This window comes from Alligator sinensis, unplaced genomic scaffold (assembly GCF_000455745.1).
Source record: "Alligator sinensis unplaced genomic scaffold, ASM45574v1 scaffold1542_1, whole genome shotgun sequence".
In the NCBI taxonomy this organism is placed as follows: Eukaryota; Metazoa; Chordata; order Crocodylia; family Alligatoridae; genus Alligator; species Alligator sinensis.
The window spans coordinates 867,845-891,007 of record NW_005842452.1 but is presented as its reverse complement, the minus strand read 5'-3'; the positions used below and the strand labels follow the sequence as shown (position 1 = coordinate 891,007).

Genomic DNA, 23,163 nt, shown 5'->3' with positions numbered 1-23,163 from the left:
TGAACCTTTTGAGACTCAAGGCCCCCTCCAAAGTGTCTCAAAATGTAGTGGTGTTCTCTTTGCCAACTAATTTATGAATATTATAATATGAATATAAGTCTGTTATTAATTATCATGCTCTTAATTGATTCAATCATTATAATTGCGTTCACCCCACTGCCACTGCTGCCACGGCCAGGTGGATCTGCACTACGTGTGTCTTGCAAAGCCAGGGTGCAAACCAGCAGTGGCAGGAGTGCAGCCCTTGCTGGTCTGACCCTACACGGCATCTCCCAGAAGCAGGGATGCAGGGGACTTTCACCCTGCAGCAACGGCAGCGGGCAGTGGCAGTGTCATGGCACCCTTGGCAGGTTCTTGTGGCACCCTGGTTGAGAGCCACTGGCTTAGTGTTTAGCAAGGCTGCAGTGGTCAGGAGCTCCAGTGTGGACTAGGACCCGGCTGTGCTAGGGGCTGCACGAGCCCAGCCAGGACCAGAAAGGGATTCTTTGACCCCAAGACAAAGAACCAAGACAATTTCTATTGTAACTTAGGGCTGGGGCAACAGCGATCCTCTGGGAGGTCCTCACACCCCTAAAGGCAAAAGGCTGCCTTGGCAAGGCTCCCTTGAAGATGTCCCACACAAGCACATCTGGGTTCTCTCCAGGAACTGGAGGGCCCAGGAGCTTTATGATCTGATGCACCTTGGAAGCTGCACTAGGGAGCAGGAGGGAGTGGAGCCTGTGGGAATCCTACCCATGGCAATGGCAAGATGGGAAGGTCCCTGAGCTTGAGGAGCTGAGAAGAGGTGGAGGGAAGGGGCCCAGAAGAGATCAGACCACCGTTAACAGCAGCCAAGTTCCTTAGTGCCCTGGTGAATCTGACCACAGGCTGTGCCCTGCTCCAGAGGAGACTCAGCAGCTGGCATGAAGAGACTCACTGCAGCCTCATCAGACTCACCTCAAAGCCCCCGATGATGATCAGCCCATGGATGCTGAAATCACTGATGGTTGCACTGATCTGCTCAAAGTATTTCTTAGGCAGGGTCCTGTTGGAAGCAGAAATACAGGAGCAGGCGTCAGCTCGTCCTCCTGGGACTGGGCCATCCCAGAGGCATTGGGAGCAGGATGGTTTCACTGGGCGGACAGCGGGCCCAGCATTCGCTGGGAGGACACCAGTTGTTGGCATGAGGCAGGATCTGTGAAGATCCAAGCTACCTAGGGCCACAGCCTGGCTCTGTGATGTCCCCGAGGTCCCCTCATGTGACAGATCATGCCATTGTTTCCCGTCCCCCCATGCCTGCCCTACCTTTTTGTCCCTAGCTTTGATCCGCCCAGCCCAGTCCAGCCGCCGACGCCTGCCCATCCGATCTCCTCCACCTGCGGGAAGAGGAAGAGGGTTTAAAAGAGCCCGTAATCTACTAGCGAAAAGAGAAGGGCAGAGAGGCTTCCACAAACAATGTGGCAGCCGTGGATATGGCTCCCAGAGCCTGCAGACTGTCCCGAAAGAACTGCTGTGGGTTTGGGGCCAGGTAGCTGCACCAGCATGAGATGGGGCTTAATTCTCCACTGCCTTTGCCCTTGGGAAGTGTTTCCACCGGCACTGGAGAACCCGCAGGGCTTTCCCTATGGCCTGTCACGGCCAATGGAGCAGCTGCCACTGCTGCTCACCTAAAGGCGCCTTTTGGGTATCGACAGAGTGCCTGAGTCCACGCAGCCTGGGAGCCCAGTGCTCCACCAGGGCCTGCCCTCCTCTATGTCATTCGTTCCCTGCCCTGCCGAGCTCGCCGTCCCTCAAGGTAGCAGCCCTGTTGCTGGCTTCCCTGTTCAGTTTAGGCTCCAGCTCAACTCGTCTATCAAGTGCTTGCCCAGCCTGGCCTGCTACTTGACCCCTCAGGCCCGAGCACTGCCTTCCTACAGCATCCTTCATTCAAGCACCTTCTGCCCTGTAGCTGTTGCCAAGTGGAAAAGCTACCCTATGCCCCTGCATCGTCAGCTTCCTGCAGCTGTCCCCTCTCCCCACCAGTGCTCCCACGCTGCCAGGACCCTGCACAGGGCAGGGGGAGATGGGCGGAGGGGGAGCTGCCTTGCCCTCGGTGGTACCTTTCCTTCCGCGAGCCCCTCGAACCCGTCATACACCGCCAGCATCCTGTGCCCGTGGATGATCCCAATCCTGACGGTCGATCTCACAGCCGCATTCATGCCAGCAGCTGGGGCACCGACATTCAGCACAGCCAAGTTATAACCGCTCTGCAAAGGTGGGGGAAGACAGACATGGGGACAATAGAAAGCCCTTGCACAGCATTGGGAATCCCTGTCCAGGGAAGAGGCAGACCACATCCCACTGATGATGCATCCCGCGATGCCAGGACAACCATGCACCATTGCATGGGCAACATGTGGTAGGGGGGAGGCCCAGGGTGTGATGTTGGCACAGATCCATAGCAGGACCTTCAGGAGCTGTCCCAGGCTTTCCCCAATGGCCTGGCCCTGGCAGTCCCCAGGGGCACAAGGCTGTTTACTCCCACTGAGAGTAAAGCTGTCAGGAGCCTGCCCCTCTGAGCGCCCAGCCCCGCTGGCAGTGCAGGGGGCCCTGAGCCAGCCTGATCCCCTCGTACCTTGGTGGAGGGTGGGCGCACATGGGCCAGCAGCTTGTACACGTTCCAGTTGTTCTGGAAACTCCTGCAAGGAGGAAACAGTGAAGGACTCGTGACCACACAACTGGCAAAAAAGCTAATGGGGCCTTGTCCTCAATCCCTGCATCCAGCCCGGAGCCTGCTGTCCAGGAGTGCATTGCTTCAAATGGGATGTCTAACGAAGCCACAGATAAGACCCAATGTCTGGGCGCAAGCTGCTTCAAGGATCATTTCCCCAGCACCCACTTCTTAGCGGATGAGATTGTTCTCATGGCTGCCTTGGAAAATCTCCCAGTCAAGTCTCCTTAGAGAACTGTTTGTCCATCAGAGAAGAGTGGCCTGATGGTGAAGCATTGGACTGGGTCCCAGGACACCTCGGTCCTGTTCTGTTCCCACCACTGCCCTGCTGGTTGATCCTGGGCAAGTCACTTCTCCCTTTTGTGCTTTAACTCTGCCACATGGAAAGTGCGGATGATGATTCCAGTCCCCTGAGTGAAGGGCTGTGAGGTCAACTGATGGAGAAGGGCTGGGGATACGCTATCGTCACAGAGCATATTTCAAGACCTCCAAGCTCCGGGATCATTGCAGTCCTTGCTTCAAGTAGCTGGTCACTCACCTTCCCCTCAGCTTGACGGCATCATCGAACCGGCCCTCTTTCATCGCGGTCGTGACGTCTTTGGTCTGTTGGAAGGAAAGAAGTTGCCTGACGCACCCACCTCAGCCTAACCAGGAGCAGATCTGGGTGAAGGAATAGGGATGGCTGGCTGTGCCAAGGGCTCTCAGAGGAAACATAGCCTGAGCGTGATTGATGCCTGCCTGAGTCTGCAGAGAGCTTCATACAATAGCTCCCGGAGCCGTATCATACTCTGATGCTGCCCCCAGGAGAGGTGGGGTCATGCATGGAGATGCGGCCATGAGACTGCAGACTGCCTTGATTAGTCCTGAGCCACTCGACTAATTGGAACCAGGAGCCCCCTGAGGTCGACAGCGCTCCCTGATACCGGGGAGGTGGTTGGCACATTGCAAGTGGCAGCTCTTTGTTAGCTACAGGCTGCTAATCAATCCTAAAGCGAACCTCATCCCCCACCTCTCAGTCTCATCCCTCCAGGCTGTGAGCTTTTGGGGGCAGGCCTGGCCCTTCACCACACATCTGTGCAGCACCTAGCGCGGCCCACGCCACCGCAACACTCACCACCTGGACGCACTCCATGAGCGGCAGGCGGACAGCCTGGTTGCCGGACAGGCTGACAACGCACGCTGGGCTGTCGGGAGTCCCCTCCAGCAAGGCCATGACAGCTTCTACCCCCATCCGGCTCCCCTGAGGCAGAAGAGACACAGTTTTGTTCCACACTGGATAGCTTCAACCCCTCCTTGAAGTCCTTGTTCTCATTTGTGCCCCAAACACGGGGCCAGTCCTTAGTCCCCCCTCTCTTTATAGTGGCCTGGCGCTGAGCTGGCACTCGCTCGACTACAAGACACAGGTTTGGTTCAGGGATTACGGGGTGAGGTTCTGTAGTGTAGGCAGGAAGCCAGAACAGCCCTGGGCAAATGCATCACTGAAGACCCCCACTAAAGTCCTAGGACCTCTCTCTACTCTGAGACTCCTCCCGGTCTCTCCATGCCAAGGAGGTCTAGGGTGCAAGTTCCCCCTGGGCCATGTGCTGTGTCTGGGGGGCAAAACCCATTCATCCTGGCCCCTGGCAGACGTTCCCAGCCCCAGCTGCTGCCCAGAGGTGCTGAGACTTGGTGCGAGACGCAGCCTCCTTTCATCACCTAACGCTGGGCCGCCAAGGAGACATCCCCCAGCGCATACCAGGATGCGGTCGAAGGCGGAGGGTGTCCCGCCACGCTGCACGTGCCCGAGGATGGTGACTCTCGTGTCGTAGCCCAGGCGCTTCACCACCAGCTGAAAGGGAGAGACAAACATGGGAGAGTCCTTCACCTCCAGTGTTCGGGCTGGACACTGCAGGGACCGAGATGGACCCCTCACCAGGCTTCCCTGACATGCCTTATACCCACAGTAGATGCGGTCTGTGTGTGGGAATGGCAGCCATGCTGAAGTTCTCCGAAGCCAGGGCCTGCCCAGCCACACAACAAGGAGACATTCAGTGGCTGACCTGAAAAGCTCGAATAAACCCATTGTTTTAGGTTGCCCCATTGTATTTCCAAGCTGAGAGACCCTCCCCTTTTCCTCCTGTTGTAAAAAAGCAAATGCCATCAACATTGACATAGAGCAACATTGCTTTGAAACCAAGCCAAAGCTTTTGGCTGGGATGTTGCCTTGGTTTAACTATCGCCTGAGGAACAGCAGGGAAAACTTCACCCAGCCCCACTCCCCACTGAGCAAAAATCTTCCTGGGGTGTCCTCCTGAGAGGCTGCATTATCCTCATTGTGTTTGGACCTTTCTGAGAGGACCCATTTGGGGCAAGCTTGGGTCCCTCCTGAAGGCCACGGAGCAATGCTGGTTTGCCTCCGCCAAGGATTTGGCCCTTTTGTTTTAGTGCTGGAGCTACCCAGTGCAGTCTGGTAAAGCATGTGCATATGAGATGCATCCTGTGGGCACCCAGTAGCCCTAGGCCCCACTCACACTCTTGATGTCCTCTGAAGTGATGGCCTTCCCATGCTTGTCGATGGCACCTTCAGCCACAATAATGATGTTCAGCCGTGATCCCCGGCCTCTGGTCTGGAAGGAAAGGAAGGAGAGGGCAAGCAAATGGGGTGATGCTCTTAACATGGCAGGAAAGGTGGGAGCTATCCACCCCATCAGAGGCATGGAATAGGATACAGTAGGAATGGATGTAGCATGATGGGAAAAGGTACAGAGAAGGGTAACCAAAATGACCAGAACCTGAAGCAGTTGCCAGGCCAGAAGAGACTAAAAAGCCTAGGACTCTTCAATTTGGAAAGGAGAAGGCTGATGGGGGATTTGACAGAGGTCTATAAAATCATGGAGGGCATGGTATGGACAAAGTGAACAGGGAACTGTTGTTCTCGAGGCCCCAGAGCACTAGAACTAGGGGACATCCACTGAAATTAGTAGAAGAAGGGTTACAAACTAACAAGAGAATGTACTTTTTTATGTAAAGCATAATTTACTCGTGGAATTCATTGCCGCAGGAGGTGGTAGAGGCATATAGCACAGCCAGGGACTAGACAAATTCACAGACAAGAACTCAATATTAAGAGCTGTTGAATGGGATGGTTGGAGATATTTCCTTTGGCACCTCTAAGCCAGTAATAGTGGAAGACAGGGAGGGTATTGAATAGGGGAGAGATCACTCTAGATATATCCAGTTTCCTCTGAAGCAGACGGGCTGCTGGGCTAGACGGGTTGACCCAGTAGGATGTTTCTTATGTTCCAATAAAGCCCCTGCCCTGTGTGAGCCTAGAACCTGTGAAAGAGCTGCCATCTAGCACCCTTCACTCAGGCTAAATGAAAGAAGCAATTAAATGCCCCTCCATGCCAGGACAACTGACTCAGTAACAGGCTGCTGCCCAAGGTGCACGGTGAAGCAAAGCAGAGCTAGGAGGTTCCTCCAGTGTCCACTGCAGATGCCAGGTTCAGGCGATTGCTAAGCTGCTGCCAAGAGTGTCTGAGAGGCATTGGGGTGAAGGTGCCACAACGGGGCAAAGCTTCTTGGAGCACAGAGCTCGCTGGAGAGGCAGATGTGGGAGCTGCGAGCAAGGAGACAGCCTGCTCCTTGCTGTTCCTGCTGTCTGGGGCCTCTGCAGTCACACTCCATGAACAAACAGCGACTGCCCCAAGGAAATAACTGACCTGTATCACCTGCATGTCCTCCAAATCCCAATCATGGGTGGAGTCCTTGAATGGTTCAACAGCCAGGGTTCATCTGCACGTCTATACCAGGTCTACCCTTTCCAGGGAGGACTCTCATCCAGCAAGAAGCTGGAGCAAGGCAATGAGCTTCACCATGAGTTAAGCTGAAGGGCCATCCATGGCCCTGTGACTGCGGGACCTAAGTGGGAATCCTGCCCCCTTACCTCAGTGAGCCTCCTGCACAAGTGTTCCTCCCAGTCATCCTCAGGGGGAGACTCAGGGATGAACACCCAGTCAGCGCCGCAGGCCAGAGAGGTCACCAGAGCCAGGTAGCTGCAGGGGGAGAGGGGTCAGTGCACCAGGCAAGGCTGATGGGCAGCTGATGGGGTTTGGGGGTCATGCAGGAGGGGAGGAGCAGTGTGGGGATGCTGGGACACTGCAGAAATGCTGCTGGGTGATTACTATAAATATATACACATTTCAACTTATAAATGTGAATATTAATTAATATAAAATAATATTAATATGAAAAGCCCTGTGTCAGTCTGGATGCGACAGGAAGTGCCCCGCCTCCTCGCTATGCTGATTTGCATGTAGTTTTGGGGGGTCAAAGCTGGGAACAGAACGTGTCCAGGCTTAGAGACCCAAACCTGGGCATGGCAGAGCCAGCCCCGGGTGCTGTGCGCTCCTCAATTTAAGGCCTATATTGTGGACCCCCAGGAGGTCCGAGACCCTGTACCTTGGGGGCAGACTTTCACCAGCAGCAAACCCTGACCGAGACTGTTGTGCTCCTCCAGCCTGGCTAACCCAGGCTGGAGCGTGGCTGGGATTTCAATAGAGCCACGTGCACACGCAGGCCAAGGATCAGGCCCGTTGCCTGCCCTGTGGGGCGGATCAGGGCCTCAGCCTGGGGGGAAGGAGATGGGGTATGAGCACTGGGGGTCCTGCCGGTCCCCCCTCCCTCCAGCAGCACAGATCCAGCTTGGGCCCCTGCCAGCTCCACAAGAGACACCCCTGTGGCTATGTTATCAGCTAGGGGGTGGGAGGCATGGGAGCTGGGGAGCAATAGGCCTGGTGTGCAGAGGATGGAGCACACCGGTCCTTCCTCCAAGCCAGGGGCACCTCTCTGCATGCTGCCTCCGAGGACAGGGGGATGGCAGAAGATGGTCACTCACCCGCAGTGCCGGCCCATCACTTCTAGCACGAATGTCCGCTGGTGGCTATGAGAAAGAGAGGAGGGCCCAGTTACGGCAGCTAGCACAGACGCTGCACCACACCCACAGAGCTGGGGGCACGAGGCTCATACGCCGGGTCCAGGCCTGGGGCTGCAGGCATAGCCCGGGGCTCCGGATGCCTGGGTTCTGCTGCATGACATGGACAAGTCTGTTCTCTCTGCCTCAGTTTCCCCCATGTGTTTGGCTTGTCTTGTGAGCACACGAGCTTTGGGGCTGGGCCTGGCTTTCACATATCATTTGCATAATCTTACTACTTAGCGGGCGCATCTACACTTCATTAATGCACCTTAGATACTACACATTTAGTTTACTACTTCCTTAACAAAGGATGAACTAACTGTGCAGTACCTAAAGTTACTGTGCATTAGCACTGGCGCACAGCAGTTTTAATGACACTTACTGAGCATTAGCCTAATAGCATTGTGTAGTAAGCTATTAGCTGCGCAGTGTTATTAGGCCAATGCGCAGTAAGCGCCTCATGTAGATGCACCAATTAGTAGTAGTCATTTGCACTGCAGTCATGGTCAGAAGCTGCAGGCAGCAACTAGGACCCCAGGGTGCTTGGAGCTGTACAAACACGGCATACAAGAGATGATCTCTGCTCCAACCGCTCACAGTACAGCGGGGCCCTGTTCTCAGCTGGGCCTTCCCACAACATCATCAGCATCGTCATTGTCTTGCCAATGCATTAAATCCACCCTGGTGGATTCTTGTGCCAGCATTGGTCTCACACAAGGATTGGGGCCCTGGACTGGGCCTGATTTTCCTTGGGTTGTTGCAGTCACTAACAAAGGCAGATTTGGCTTTGTCTCCCGTAAGCCTTTGGGGTCCCTGGGCTCTGGACAGCCTTAGCTTCCACTCTGGATGCTGAGAGGGAAGACGTGAGCCCCGAGGCATTACCTCTGAGCTGTGGTAGTGATGGCATCCACGATCTCCATGATGCGGTGCAGGGCAGAGTCAGTGCCGATGGTCATATCAGTGCCGCAGAAGTCATTGTCGATGGACCCGACCATGCCCACAATGTTTAGGAAACCGGACTTCTTCGCCTCGTCCGCCGTGATGCCACCTGCAGGGAGGGACCCACAGGCCCAGGGAACATGGGAGGTGGCCAACCCAACCCTCATCTCTGTCAAACCTCCCAGCCAGCTCTTCTGGTTGCCGTTCCCACCTCCTTCCAGTGTACACCTGGGGGTGGGAATAGGGCAGGCGTGAGCAGGAGTGGCCTTAGTAGTGTAACATGCATGGACTGGCGGGTATTAAAGGGCACTGTGGTGGGCGTCTTGGGGGAAAGAGCACTGGTGAGAGGGGTCTTGGGGCCAGAGTGGGCCTCAGGGATGGCGTGTGCCTAGATGAGTTCGTGTCCTGTGGGCGTGATGGTGTCTCCGAGCTGTTGCGTTCATGGGCTGGGGGTTTCATCATGGAGGGAGGGAAGGGAAGGGAGCAGCCAAGGCCAGCTGAGGAAGGGCAGTGCCAATGTGCTATGGGCCCCAGGCTGTCCTGGCAGCATTTTCCCCATCCCCAATGCTACCTGTCTTCACCAAGTCTGCCAGCAAGCCGCTCCACTCGGCCCGGAAGGTGTCAGCTCCAGTGAGGCTGCCGTCGCCACCGATGACGCACAGGTTGGTGACGCCTCTCTTCACCAGGTTGCGAGCAGCTTTGAGGCGGCCTTCGCGTGTGCGGAAATCCTGGCACCGGGCACTCCCGATCACGGTGCCACCCTGGGGGTAGGGGGCATGAGGTAGGTCAGTGGGGAATGAGCACTTATAACTGTCCCAACCCACCCAGGGGGGCTTTGTAGACCCAGCCTGGGAACTGATCCAGGTACAGAAGCCAACAGGAAAGTGGCATGGACAGACATGCACTGTCCTGGGGTAGCTCACGTGGGCAGCGACTATAGTTTCATAGTTGGTAGAGTTGGAAGGGACCTAAGCAGATCATCTAGTCCGACCCCCTGCCATGGCGGGAAAGGATGCAGAGGTCAAATGACCCCAGCTAGGTGTCTGTCTAGCCTTCTTTTGAAGACCCCCAGGGTAGGGGCAAGCACCACTTCCCTTGGAAGTTGGTTCCAGCTCCTAGTCACCCTGACAGTGAAGCAGTGCCTCCTGATATCTAGCCTGACTATGAGAAGGCTTTCCTGCCGACTGGCAGGGGAACAGCTAATAGCCAGTTTGCCTTTGCTGAACAGCTATCCCGGGATAGATGGAGGCAGATGACACTGACTCCAGTGTAACTTTTACCCCTGGTTCTTTCAGCGCTCATTCTTCATCAGCTTTGGCAAAGTTCCCCAGCTCAGAGCTCATCTGTCTGCTACCACTCTACATTGACACACTGCTGATTTACCCAGCATCATCATTTACTCTGTCCATGGAGTAATGTGCTACTGTTGTGGTAGCATCAGAGCCTGCTGCAGGGTCAGTTCTGCCCTTGGGCTATCACTGTCGTGGTCTGGGTTCACTCCAGAGTCCTCCTTTATGCTCCCATGCCACAGGAGCAGTCTCGAGGCCCAGACAGCAATGCATGCATGCTTTGGAGCAGATACCAGCCATCGTGTTTCCAGCATGGCCCAGTGCGAGGAGAAGGGCAAATCCTGGGTCCTGGGGTTCTTGTTTGTGAAACCTGAGTGTGGGGCCAGTCACAAGCAGAGCCATTCGGCTTGCGCTCTCCAGTTTCTTGTTATTTTGGGCCCAGGGGCTGGAGGTGACCCCACCCCCAGGGATCGGGTGACACTTGACTGCCCAAATCCTTCTCAGTGACCCTGGTGGGAAAAGGTCAAGAAGTTTGACTCATTTCCCTCCTCGCAGGGACCTTTTCCTGAAATCACCCTGACATTTAAAGCTGATGGACAAGTAAACAGCTCTGTAACCCAGGGAGGAGGGGAGTGTGGGGGATGCAAGTCTGGGTGCTGGTGAGTGCAAGGGACTCTGGTTAAGGCCACAGTGCAGCCGCACCCTCCTCCTGCCCGCCCTTCTGTGGGAACTTTGAATGCCGTTCCCTCCTCTGTCCAGTGTCAGTCCAGTGGTTAGATATTAGGAAGAATTTTCTCACTAGGAGGGTAGTAAAACACTGGAACAGGTTACCCAGAGAGATTGTGGACTCTCCATCCTTGGAGGTTTTTAAGACCTGAGTAGACAAAGCCTTGGCTGGGATGATCTAGTTGGGCCTGGTCCTGCTTGGAGCAGGGAGTTGGACTAGATGTGACTTCCTGAGGTCCCTTCCCACCCTCATTTTCTGTGATTGTATGATCTCAAAGGGGTCAGGGACAGGGGGCACAGCCTGTTTTACACTCCTAGCTTCTTCTGGGATTTGAACCAAGACCTAAACCTTGATTCCCACAGCTGGTAGCAGTGGGGAGATGGGAAGCAGATTCAGCTTCTGATCCCACCCCCTCTCTCCAGCCCTGCCCAGTGGGTGTGGGCATGGGGGTGCTCTGTGCTGTACACAGCAAAGCCAGGGCCGCTGTACCATGTGTCCCACATGCAGCGAACAAGGGGGCTGAAACATGGTATTCCTACTGCGTGCCATCCACGCATTGCAGCCTTTTGCATCAAGGCACAGGCCAATGCTGCTGTGACACCTCCAACTGAACAACAGTTATTCCCCCCATCAACAAATGGTGCAATTTAAAATGTTCTGTTTTGGGAAAACGGCATTGTTCTGTTTCAATAGGGTCTTTTTTAGATTAGAGTTCATAGCATGCTGTACAATACGTTCCCAATAGAAACCGCCCTCTCTCAAGCCTGACCCCTCTCAACAGGCCTGGGATGTTTTGTTCTCATCAAAGAATTTCCTTCAATTATTTTTTCTCAAAATAAAATTGCATTGAAACCATCAAGTTCCTGCAGGAGGTTTTGACTTCCACAAAACTGCAACTAAACCCCACTGAAATTCAGTGAAGTTCAGTGTCTAAGTCCCTTGGGCTCCTTTGAAAACCCCTGAGCCTCAGCTGGTCTGGGTCTCTCTCTCCCTCTCCCTTTTGCCTTCTGCGGGGAAGAAGGGGATTCCTGCCAGGACTTACCAGCTGCAGCATCATTGACACGCTCTCCCATGTGGCCTCCTTGATGTTGTTACCTCCATCGACCAGCCCCTGGTAACCCTAGAAGGAAACGTGAGAGGTGAGGGCAAGTCAGAAGCAGCCTCTGCTCAAGATGCTTTTGTAGGAAAGCATCCTTTGCAACTGCAGCTCTGAGCACTAGAAAGCAGACTTGGATTAGGGTAATTTATCTCTCATGCCCAGATACCACAATGATGGGGATGTTAGAAATATGGGAGATGGCTACATATAGCAATGGATGGATGGATACCTTTCGCATATGGGAGCATATATAGACAGACAGACTATACTTAATAGTCAACAGCAAGCTATAGTCTAACGATAACCAGCTTTCTCCTTGCACTGACCCACTCCCACCCAGAGAGACGACTCTTCCTATCCAAAGTCAGGTCCACAGCTGGAGACTGGAGCTAAGAAAGCACTGTTAATGCTGGTCCCTTCTTTTGAGGTAGCATATCCTGAACTCCAGAACATCACCGTGAGTCTGAATCAGAGTTTGGGAGTCTTGGCCTCAAGTGACCTCTTGCTTTCCTGTTGGCTTTGTCACCGGATGCAGGATGGTGCTCAGAGGATCTTTCTGGGACATGGGGTCCCTGGGGCTGGTGCAGAGTGAATCTACTCATCTTTCCCAGTGGGTGATGGAAGGTCCTTCTGGGTCCATGTCTCTTCTTCTCACATCCTGCCACAACAATGGATATTTCCAGTACTAAGCGCATAATATGACCTGGGCAATGGCCCTGGCAAGATGTTCCATGGTGCATGGTTCCTACAGGTGCTGCCAGACTGACAGAAATGCCCTGGCCTGCATTTCACTACCGTCCTGTGCATCTTGGTCGGGAGAGGAGCACCGTTTCCATGTGATGTCTTTTGACCTGCCCACCCATCAATGGCTCCTGGTCCTTCAGGCTGGGGAGTCCAAGGCAGTTGGGTGTGAAGCAACCACCTTCCTCGCATGCTGTGGGCTGCAGTAGCTGGCATGACCTGAACCACAGTAGCCCAATGGGCCACTAATCTTTGGAGGCCCCTTGACCTGCAGTTCCAGTTCCTAGGTGGAGGTGGTTTAGAGACTAAATGCAGTGGGGTATGTGAAGCACACAGTGAACCCCCTTGCAGTTTCACTGGCTGCTGCCCCTTGCCGTGTGGTTTCCTTGCTGTCCTGTGCGCTGCTATTCCAGGATGCAGCCCCAGCGAGGGGCCGGGCTACTGGCCAGGGGGCAGAAAGGGGAGAACCCGCTTCGGCAAGAAGTGAGCGTACCAACCTCATGAACAAAGTAGACCTTGGCGCCTGTGTAGATGCCCACTCGGACCACGGCCCGGACAGCTGCATTCATGCCTGGAGGGAGAGAGAGACAGAGAAATAAGTCTCACCTGGGCGCAGCAGGCTGGGGCATGTGGGATGGGCCACCTGCTTGCCCACAGGGCTAGGGCTGTGCCGGGAGCTGCACCAGCGGCTCAGAGCAGCCCCAGCTGGTTCTGAACCTTGGGGACAGATGCATGGCTGGTGACCAGGGGCCTCTCCCTGTGCCCCAAGTCCCCTCACTGGTCTTAGCATCAGGGAGATATGGGTTTGAATCCCCACAGGCTGGGGAGGATCCTGTTTCTATGGCGACTGCTCTACCCACTAGACTCCCCTGCACTGCTCAGAGCGCTGCTGGCACTCACCAGGGGACTCCGAACTCCGTGTCTCAAGGAGATGGAGATGCCTGCTCGGCAGATATGCTTCTGCTGCCTTCCCCAACACTGTGGGAGCTCCCACCCAGCCTCTGGGCTGCCTGCATGGCCCTAGAGGCACCTTTCCCCTCTGGACCTCAGCCCCATATCTCTGTATTGCTTCCTGGGACCTATTTTTTAGTTGCTGCAGTGCCTAAGTGAGGGCACGACAGGGTCAGGTTGGATTTTGCACTAAGTGACAAGCTCATGGTCACAGAGGGAGTCAGTGGCGGGCTATGTACCAAGGTCTCTTAGGCCCCAATCCAGGGTCCCATTCCCTGGTCAGGACACACTGGCCATGGTGCTTGTTATGCTGGCAGCGCCCAACCTCGCCACCCATCCAGCCCTGGCACCCATTGACTGGGTAGGGGAAGTATCTCTGCTCCAAAGGCTGTGCCAGGAGAGCTGATTCAAACAGCTCCACAGCTTTGGGGCAAGAGGCGATTTGCCTGGGGATGTGGCCTCGTGGCAGACACCTGAAGGAGCCGCCCTGGACTGCACAGAGTGACGTCCCAGCTGGGCTGGGCTCAGAGGGATCCTAGGTGAGAGGATCCCACAGAAGCCGTGAGCATCAAAGCAGACCCATGACCTACAGCAGAACACGGACCAGGCCTGGGCACATCAGACTTGGGCCGAGCCCTTGTGTGACTTCGCCCCTGATGCCAGCACGGGGTAGAACCCAGGCACATGGCCAACTCTCTGCTTGGCAGCCTTCTCCACGCCAGATCAGGGTCCCAGCCGGCAAAGCCGGGTGGAGAGAGGTCTTTGCCCCTCATGCATAGTAGCGTGGGAGAGACGGGTGGGCGCCTCTCTGTGCTAGGGGCTGTTGAGGGTTCAGACAAGACAGCCTCAGCAGACAAGAGAGGCAAAGCATGGGAGGGGACAGAGAAGAGAAGGGATCTGCCCGAGGTTCATGGCAGGGCTGAGAATAGGCCCCACTTCTCATGTCTGCAGGGGCCGGCAGGCTGCACAGAGCAGAGGACACAGAGGAATCCACCCCCTGGTGTCCTCTCTGCAGCCTCTGTTCCCTGTGCTTTGCACAGGGGCAACAACCGCTCACCCCAAAGTCTCACTCTGCCTCTCACGGGGGTGTCTCAGGGCCCCCAGCCTCTGCCCATAACCCAGCCCTGCCTTGCCCCCCACTCATGCCGGTGGCTCCGACACAACACAGTCCCCGCATCTGATCCTGGGCATGACTTTCACGTTTTATTTTTGAGGCGTTGACCTTTACCAGCAAGTGCCTGCAATGCTCCTTGATGCCCAGCCTGCCTGCAGATACCCTGCCAGGGAGGTAACCCAAGCCCCTGCCTGCCCAGGAAGCTTCCCCCCACCTCACGCTCATGTGACTGTCTCAAGGAGAGGCTGCGGCCACCGCTGCCAGCCTGTTGCATCGTTAGGACAAGAGCTCATTAGGCTGGAAGGTGATGGGGAGAAGTCCAGCTAACAACCAGCCTCATCTCAACTCCTCAAACAGCTGCTGAGGGAACAGCAGGGGAATGCAGAGATTAATCCATGAAATCTAGGAGTGGAAGGACGTTGATGGATCTTCTCGCTCATCCCCTGCACTGAAGCAGGCTCCAGTATATCCAGGCCATTTCTGACCTGCTCAAGGCCTGGAGAAACAGAGGCATCAGGATGGACAAGGGACTTGGCCAAGGTTACAGAGCAGGGCAGTGCCAGAGTGGGGAACAGGACCTGCACTGTCTCCCACAGGGCTGGCAGCTTGGTCCAAGTCAGACAGCCAGCCAGAAGGCACCCTGGGTCCCAAACGCTGGCTGAATCCCCAACCCACAGAGGGGATCCAGAAGAGGCAGTCATGCCCAGTGGATTCAGACAGGAGGTGGCTGCTTGAGCTCCACCCCTGTGGTGCTGGGCTGTAGACTGGGCGTCCTTCCAGCTCGACCGCTGGCCATGCAAAGAACATCAGGGTCCATTCCTGGCTCTCAGTTTCCCAGTCTTCTCACCTGCCTTTCCCACTGGAGCCCTGCTCCAAAGGACCTCTAGCCTAGATCTCTCCCTGGCTGCACCATCAGCCGCTCTCTGTTTGTTTAGGGGCTCTCTTCAGCTTTCCACGTGTGCACCTCCACCAGTCAGTGCCCCACGCTGGTTCAGCCTGGTGCCTTGGGTGGTGGCTTCTGTTGTGCCAACTGTCACTGCACCAAGGGGTGTTTAAGGCTCCCTCATTTAAGCCTGGAGACAAGGCAGTGAGCTGGCCCCTCTGCTTCAGCGAGGTCTGCCAGTGCCCACGGAGCCCCGACAGGGTGGCTGGCAGGTGTCAGGACTGCAGGGGAGGGCACGTGTCCTTCCTAGGACTCTTCATCTCAGAGCTGCTTGCCTTGCACCCCCAGGCAGCGGGGTGCTGGGAATCCGCATGCAGTGCCCAGAGCAGCCCTTCTAAGGTGACCAGCTCCCTCATTTCTGCCCTGCAGGAGCGTGGCTTCAAGGCGGGAGCCTCAATTCTGTTTGCCAAGGCTTTTGGAGCACTACCGAGACTCCAGACTCCCCCCGCATCATGGAGCCAACAGCTCCCAGGTCTTGCCAAGTGCTCCAACCTGTCTCATCTACTTCTTGCTGTCTCAGGGGGCTCTTTGGCCAATGTCCGGTTTGCTCAGTACCTCTGCTGAGGAGGTCCTGGAGCCCATCTCAGCCTCTCTGCAGATAGGCAGGGAACTTCTCCGTGCTTCAGTGCAACGTGCAGTAGCTTTCATGCATCTAGACATGCATGGAGCCTGCGTTCATCTCCAGCATTAACAGCTGTCTCTGGGCAGCTCAACCACCCACTCCATGCACGTAGCAGGCCCCATCTCCATCTCCCCAGAGTCTCCTCCAACTGGGTAGCAACATTGCCATCTTGCTTCACCTCATGCCTCATATACACACCCTGGCAGGCCACCCCAAGCCATCGCCCTTGCTCCCCTGGCTCGACAGACCCCAGAGGCCCTCCGCTGCTCCCCACTTCTTTCTGTTGAGGGCTGGGTAGCCTGTCTGTGCTTTCCTGCCCCTTCTACCTACAAGGGGGGCAATAGCCCAGGGCCACCTTGCAGCAGCGCTTGAAGGGTGTAACCAACACGGTGGCCAAAAGAACCACACACAGTCGAACGCTGAACCACCGCACTCGAATCCACCACACGCCAATACACCGCCTGTTGCTGCACATTGCTTCTGCAGGGCAGGTTTCTGCCTTCTCTTCGAGTCTCGTGAAGAGTTCTTGTTTCATCAGGAAATCTCTCATGATTTGGGACAAAAAAAAACAAACCACTTCCAAAATCCCTCCCAGCATTAAATACTTGAAAATGCCATCCTTCGTTTGGACAGGTATTGGTCAACCTCGTGTTTTCAGAACTACGTAGCGATCCATGCTAGAAAGTGCTGCTTTTGAGTTCAACTACAGTATTTACTCATATACCACATGCCTCCAAATAAGACGTGCCTTTTTTGGGGAAGATAGAATGAAGACAAAAAGATGTCAGCAGAGCGCCCCAAGGATGACACGGTCAAACGGTCACAAACTCCTCCGTGACCGTTTCAGGCTGGACATAAAGAAGAACTTCTTTACTGTCCGAGCCCCCAAGGCCTGGAATAGACTGCCGCCGGAGGTGGTTCAAGCACCTACTTTGAACGCCTTCAAGAGATATTTGGATGCTTATCTTGCTGGGATCCTAGTATCCCTGCTGACTTCCTGCCCCAGGGGACTCAATGATCTTCCGAGGTCCTTTCCTTTTAACCAAACTGCTTTGAATCAATGTCCTGGTGCAAGACACATGCTAATTTTCAATTTTTGAGGGGGAAAGCGAGCATGGTATGTGAATAAATAAGGTACATTTTAAAGCCAACCAATGAATGCAGATTAAAATGTGCATATTTTAAAAAGCTAATGTGCATAAATATATAAAAACCCATTGGTTTTTATTGATTGTTTAGCCACATTTGAAGTGTTTCAATATTATAGCCGTGCAACTTTTAATGGTGCCTAGTTTTTTGGGGGAGTGTTTTGCTTTATATCCCTTCCCCTTTGAAACAAAGCCCCTGAAATGAGATGTCCCCTTTCAGCTTATAACACACTTGTGGTGCCATCCTGTGGCACAAAGCCCTCCACTGCTCCCTGAGAGGGGGTTAAAGTCCTGACCATCTGAGCTAAGTAGGAATCTGATCTAAATTAACACCCTGTGATACTTATCATGAGTCGTGGTCTAATTAGTATTCTCCAGATCCCAGCTGCTGGAGTCACGTGATTATGTGGGACTCCCCTCGCCCTTTCTAAGGAGATATTTCTAGCTCTGGTTACAGCTTAAAAACAGGACCCTGTAAAGGCTCCAAATGCTAAAAGGCAAATTAAAAAGAACCCAGAATGCCCTGAGGTTTTTATCTCAGGACTTTTAAGGCAATTTTAGGATTTTCAAGGACTGGACGCATGACTTAGAATACTGGAGGAATAGTGGATTCAAGACTGGATTTCTTCAAAAGATTAGGACTGGATTTCCCCAAATGCTTTTTGCCAACGTATTTCTAGGGCAAACACAAAAGCAACTGAAGGTTTTCAGATGCTCAGCTAGGCGAGACGTTCAGTGAGTGAGAGTCTCAGGACCATGGCTGTTCCACTTTCACCCACCAAAAAAGATCGAGGCCCCCAGAAACCCAAGGCAGCCACAGACCGACTCTTCACCCAGCAAACAAACTCCAATGCAAACCCAGCCTGTGGACATGGCCTCTTACCCTGGGCATCTCCTCCCGAGGTCAGCACGGCGATGGCCTTCCCGGTCCCCAGGCTGTACGTGTGCTCATTTCTTTCTTGTGGCTGCATCTTTTTCTTAGCTGGAAAACAAGAGTAGATCTAATAGCGATGAGGCGTAGCAGCCCCTTCTCGGTGCCTCCTGCCTGCCCGCCGGCCGTGCTGCCTCTGAGCTCAGATGCGCCTCGTGCAGCCGGCGCTATCGCCTTTCGAAGTGCTTCCCTGCAGCGAATGACAAGCCAAAATGTCACTGCCTTGTGCAGTGTCAGCCACACCTAAATCGGGACGTGTGTGTGGGCAGGGGGGCTCAGCGCGCGCCTGATGGGACGCGGCAGCGGACCATATGCCAAGGCATTTCAAGTTGTTTTTTTTTTGTTGTTTTTTTTTTTACACACCACTGCCCTGCAGAGACACTCCCTGGGAGTGAACGCTGGAACGCACAATAACCAGGACCCCACACAATAACCAGAAGGCAGAAGCTAATATCACCCCCCTCGATATTGTCCTCGAATGCTCCTAGCTGCTGAAAGCGGCATGCACCTGCTACTAGCCATCTTTGATCCAAATTCCTGCAGTCCAACAGACAGGGTTTTGCAAATGCAAACAGAAGCACTGATTAGCAGTCCTGCCCAGGCCATTAGCTGGGGAGTGGAAAAAGCCCTCCAGCTCTGCCACTGATTTACTGAGCGACTTCACGGGCACTGCCCTCTGCCTCAGTTTCCCTATTCCTACATGGATGCTTATCCTGCTTTTGGATGCTTATCTTGCTGGGATCCTATGATCCCTGCTGACTTCCTGCCCCTGGGGCAGGGGGCTGGACTCGATGATCCTCTGGGGTTCCTTCCAGCCCAAATGTCTATGAAATGTCTATGAAATAAAGCACAGATCATGGTCCAGACTCGTGCAGTGAAATGAACCGAGGAAAGCAGCTGCACCAGGCCAGATTAGGATCAATCAAAAATGAGGGTGAATGACATTTCTATTCATTTCCAGGCCTGTTTTTACAGTTGCTGTGAAGACGACCTTCATGGAATTAAGAATCAGGCCCTTTTTACTGAAAGGGGAATTTTTAAGCAGCTTTTTAAGGTTTTGTTTCAAAGAAATGATGGTCTGATATTAATAGAAGTTAATAGAAATGTCGTCAGATTTTTTTTTTCTCTCCAGTGAAACTTTCTGAGCATTTCTCTGCAGCGTTGGCACCCAGAACCATGGAAGTGCTGGATGAGAGAATAAGGAAGGGCAGCTGTCCAGAAAGTGGCTTGGAATAGAAGTGAAACTGGGTCAACTCTTTCTACCCTGAGGCGAGACATCTGTAGAAACACCAGGAATGGGGACGGTTACTGCCGGTGTTACACTGACTCAGACAAAAGCAGGACCCTGTCATGCCAGGCGCTGTACCAACATATGGCGAAACATGGTTCCTGCCATGGAGAGCTTCCAGGCTAAGCACTTTGATGCTAGGTTAGCTGCATACAAGGCTGGCTCTGCTTTCCCTGTAGTGAAAGCTGTACAGCTTTTGGCCAGGGACAGGGTCTCTCGCTGAGAGCAATGAAACCCGAACTCGGCTGAGATGCTGCTTGCTGCGCTCAGAAAGCTTTGCCAAGGGTGTCCCCTGTTGTACCAGGTGGGAAGTTCTGCAGAACAGTAGGGATTTTTTTGAATGCGGGTCAGAGATCAATCAAAAGGGAACGATAAACCTGGCCACGCAGGCACCAGCCTGGCATTAACTGCAAGGGGGGCTGCTCATGCCGTCCCCAAGACACCACCAACATGGGACACCCTCGTGCTGCCTCCCGCCTGGGCTCCACGGAGTCCCAAGTCCCACCAACACATCACCATCTTCAGGGAAGAAGCAGAAACAGATCCATGAGTGCTGCTCCCTCCACCCCAGCCCCGCATCAGGAGGCCTGATTTTGAGGTGACAAATGGGACTAAACAGCAAGTTCTTTTGGGCATGGTCTAAGACACAGGTTTTGCACCGTGGAGCTGGGTATCGGTTCCCCCTCCCCAACCCAATTCAGCCTGAGGTGCTGCTCTAGTTCCAATGAAATGCTTCCCTGCTGCCCCATGTTACTGATGGCCGCATCTCACCATCACAGAGGCATTCCCCCTCCCAGCGAGGCAGGGAGAGAGAGAACCAAGATGCTAAGTAATGTGCCTGAGGTCACTCTGGGAGTATGTGGCAGAGGGAACTTGAACCTGGGTGCCCCAAGCCTTAGGTTAGTGTCCTAACCATTGGACTATCCTTCCCATGCCTAGCAAAAGCCCGAGTGTAGTGCCAGTGAGGAATGGAGATCTGGGTCTCCCAACCAGGCCAGGAACAGGGAGGGTGGCTGCAAAGCTCTTCGGCCCCTGCACAAAGCTCTGGCGTGAGGACAGACCCACACGTCTGTGCATGCAAAGCACCTCTCCGCCCAGCCAGGCTGAACTGGGGGCTATGCTGCAGCTGAGGCAAGGTGCAGGGAGGAACTGCCTCTATGGCCTCATCTGTACAGAGGTAGTGCTTTTCCACCAGGTCTTTTGGTGGCAGTCACCACCACTAAGCTGCTAGGCTGCACCCCAGCAAGACGCCAGCTCCAGAAGGGCCCCGGGAGCCGGCAGAAGACAGGAGAGCATCTGCATGTCTTCTGGTTGCAGCCCGGCGCCTCTGCGCGCACCTCCTACCATCCCAACCGTCTCTACACAAAGGGGCTTCACTGCTTCTGCTGAGCTTGAAAAGTGGTTGGCTTGAAAAGTGGTCTGGGCTCTGCCAGCTCCTGGCTCCATCCTGTCCCATATGTCTGACGCCCTCAGAGATCAGACCGGGGCAAGGGCAGCACCACGGAGGTGGCCAACAACCCAGAAAGAGATGGTGCAGGCTTGGGGCTTATGACCTACAGCTGTGCCTCACTGAAGGCTCTCTACCCCTCAAAATGCCATGGTTGGCCAGGCACCACAGAGAAAGACCCCTCTCCTTCCTACCCTTCAGGGCAAGCCCTCTGCCCCATACAGTGTCAATCTGCCCACACAAGCTGTCTCTCTCCTGCATGGAGCGTGGATTGTGATGCTGCTAGAAGCCCGTGCCTTTGTTCTTTGTGATGGTCCTTCTCACACATATCCCACCCCCTGGAGCCAGATGGAGGTTTCTTCAGCCCATAGCCCTGCTACGCTGGCAGCAACGGGGACTCGAGCCTTGCTGAATCAAGGCTTAAGTGACTTGCCCAAGGTCAGAAAAGGTGCTTGTGTGACAGAGCTGGGAATCTCTCTTTAGTCTCAGTCCAGTGTCTTAGCTACAAGGAACATAGGACCGGGTCATCCAGTCTGTCGCTGCAGGCACCAGCCTCGTCTAACCCCTCTCGTAACTGAGACCGCCTTCCTCTCTCTCGTTCTGCTCCGAGAAGGCTCTGCCTGTACCCCGACTGTCCCCCAGACATTTGGATCATTCTACACCCCACATCTGGGCAACGACCAGCTATTGCTCAGAGACCGCACTGTCTCATTTGACATGCCCTGGGGTTCACTTAGCAGCTGCAGCACCAGGATCGATAGTGCCTCCCTGGGCTTCAATCCGGACAGTCCGTGAACCCCGTTGGGCCCAGTCCCAGGCCTCAGCAGCAGTGCCAGCAGGCTTTCCTTCCCAGCATGGGCAGTCCTGGCATCCTGGGCCAGCTGTAGATGCCCAGAGTACCCAGTTGGAGAGAGCTGGGGTAACACCAGCCTGCTGAATCATCGGCCAGGTCTCAGTGTGGCGCAGGCCCCTTGGCGTTCACTGCTAGGCATTTGTTGGCAAAGTGTCCATCTCACTGGGGCTTGGGTGATGGGGAGCGGAAGGCCATTGCTCCAGCCTCCTTCTAGGGGCATGGCAGAGCTCTCTCAGTGCTTATCACTCTGAACAGCCTCCTGAAACAGCATTCACCTCGGCAGTCCTGCCAGGCATGCTTGCCCCAATCTTGTTGCCCGACATTCCCGCACTTTCACGCCCTGCTGGAATCCCCACCCCTCCGGCCGACTTCTGACCCCCTCCACCCAAGAGCCAGGCACACCATGCCTTCTAATGCACCGCTCATAGGCTCAGTCCCAGCTCCAGGGACTTTGTCTTGCTCGCTCTCCATGCAGTCCAGCACCCTCTGAAATATCTGCCTGTGAACCGTCTCCCACACTAGATTTGCCCAGCTGTTGCTCCTGCTGGCCCCAACCTGCATCCCCAAATATCCAACCTCTTCATGCACCCGCTGCCCTCCCGTCGTGCACTGTACATGCATACTCACGTCCTGGCCAGAGCCCCCTGGTTCCACTCACTAAGAGCTAGAACTGGGGACAGGCTGGAGCTCCCGCAGCTGGGTGCATTTCAGCCGATCAGTCGCCCCATTGAAACCAAGAGGGCGATTGCTGGCAGGATCCAGCTGTGCACAGCCAGATGCTTTCAATGCTCTGCCCGTCCCCACTCACCTGGCAGCTCCTTCCTTTTCTGGGAAAAGGGAAAGAAGGTGAGGAAAAAGAAAACGGCGGCAAAAGCAAGCGATGCAGAAAGGAAGAGTTTGGACCAAAGGAGTGTGAAGTTCAGGGGAGCCCACATGACCAGAAAGGGCCAGCTCTCCAGCCTGGTATTTATAGACATGAGCTCAGCCCGCTGCAGCAGCTGCCTCTGCCTTCCTGCTGCCTCATTGGCAGATATAAAGGGCACGGCCTTACCTTGGAGGGGTTGAGTTGGATTGCCTTGCAAATTGATTTTAAAGGAACAGGGCCCTATGCCCCATGCTGAAGGCCTCTAGGTGCCGGTCTGCCGGCACAGAAACGCCCTATGCTAGATAGCACCGCATCCTGGCCTGGATCCCCTCCATGGCTAGCAGACAACCATCGCAGGGGTCTACATCCCTTCCACCGCTGCTGCGTGGCGCACGGGGTGAGGGTGGAGCGTGCTGAAAGGGGGTCCTTGCTGCTTTCCAGGAAGCAGAGCATAGAGCAGCCTCAAGGTTGCTCTAACCAGCACGACCAGTCAGGCAAGGCACAGCTGCGGGAGACTAGAAAGTGGCCGAAAGTGCCTCAAACCAGCGGTTCTCGGCCTTTTT

The 23,163-nt window shown here is 54.8% G+C and overlaps 1 protein-coding gene across 1 annotated transcript in view; it reads right to left on the bottom strand.

The window, feature by feature from the left end:
• Positions 1–22,693, bottom strand: part of PFKM (phosphofructokinase, muscle) — a 27,325-nt gene extending 4,632 nt beyond the window's left edge. The window contains exons 1-16 of the mRNA XM_006030592.2: positions 22,544–22,693; positions 18,100–18,198; positions 12,936–13,009; positions 11,641–11,718; positions 9,154–9,343; positions 8,526–8,691; positions 7,566–7,610; positions 6,615–6,723; positions 5,200–5,295; positions 4,425–4,517; positions 3,804–3,929; positions 3,228–3,292; positions 2,594–2,657; positions 2,079–2,225; positions 1,285–1,355; positions 937–1,024 (exon numbers count right to left, since the gene is read on the bottom strand). Coding sequence (XP_006030654.1) covers positions 937–1,024; positions 1,285–1,355; positions 2,079–2,225; positions 2,594–2,657; positions 3,228–3,292; positions 3,804–3,929; positions 4,425–4,517; positions 5,200–5,295; positions 6,615–6,723; positions 7,566–7,610; positions 8,526–8,691; positions 9,154–9,343; positions 11,641–11,718; positions 12,936–13,009; positions 18,100–18,198; positions 22,544–22,670 — 1,638 coding nt within the window. The 5' untranslated portion in view covers positions 22,671–22,693. The remainder of the gene's footprint in view (positions 1–936; positions 1,025–1,284; positions 1,356–2,078; positions 2,226–2,593; positions 2,658–3,227; positions 3,293–3,803; positions 3,930–4,424; positions 4,518–5,199; positions 5,296–6,614; positions 6,724–7,565; positions 7,611–8,525; positions 8,692–9,153; positions 9,344–11,640; positions 11,719–12,935; positions 13,010–18,099; positions 18,199–22,543) is intronic.
• Positions 22,694–23,163: the final 470 nt, after the last annotated feature.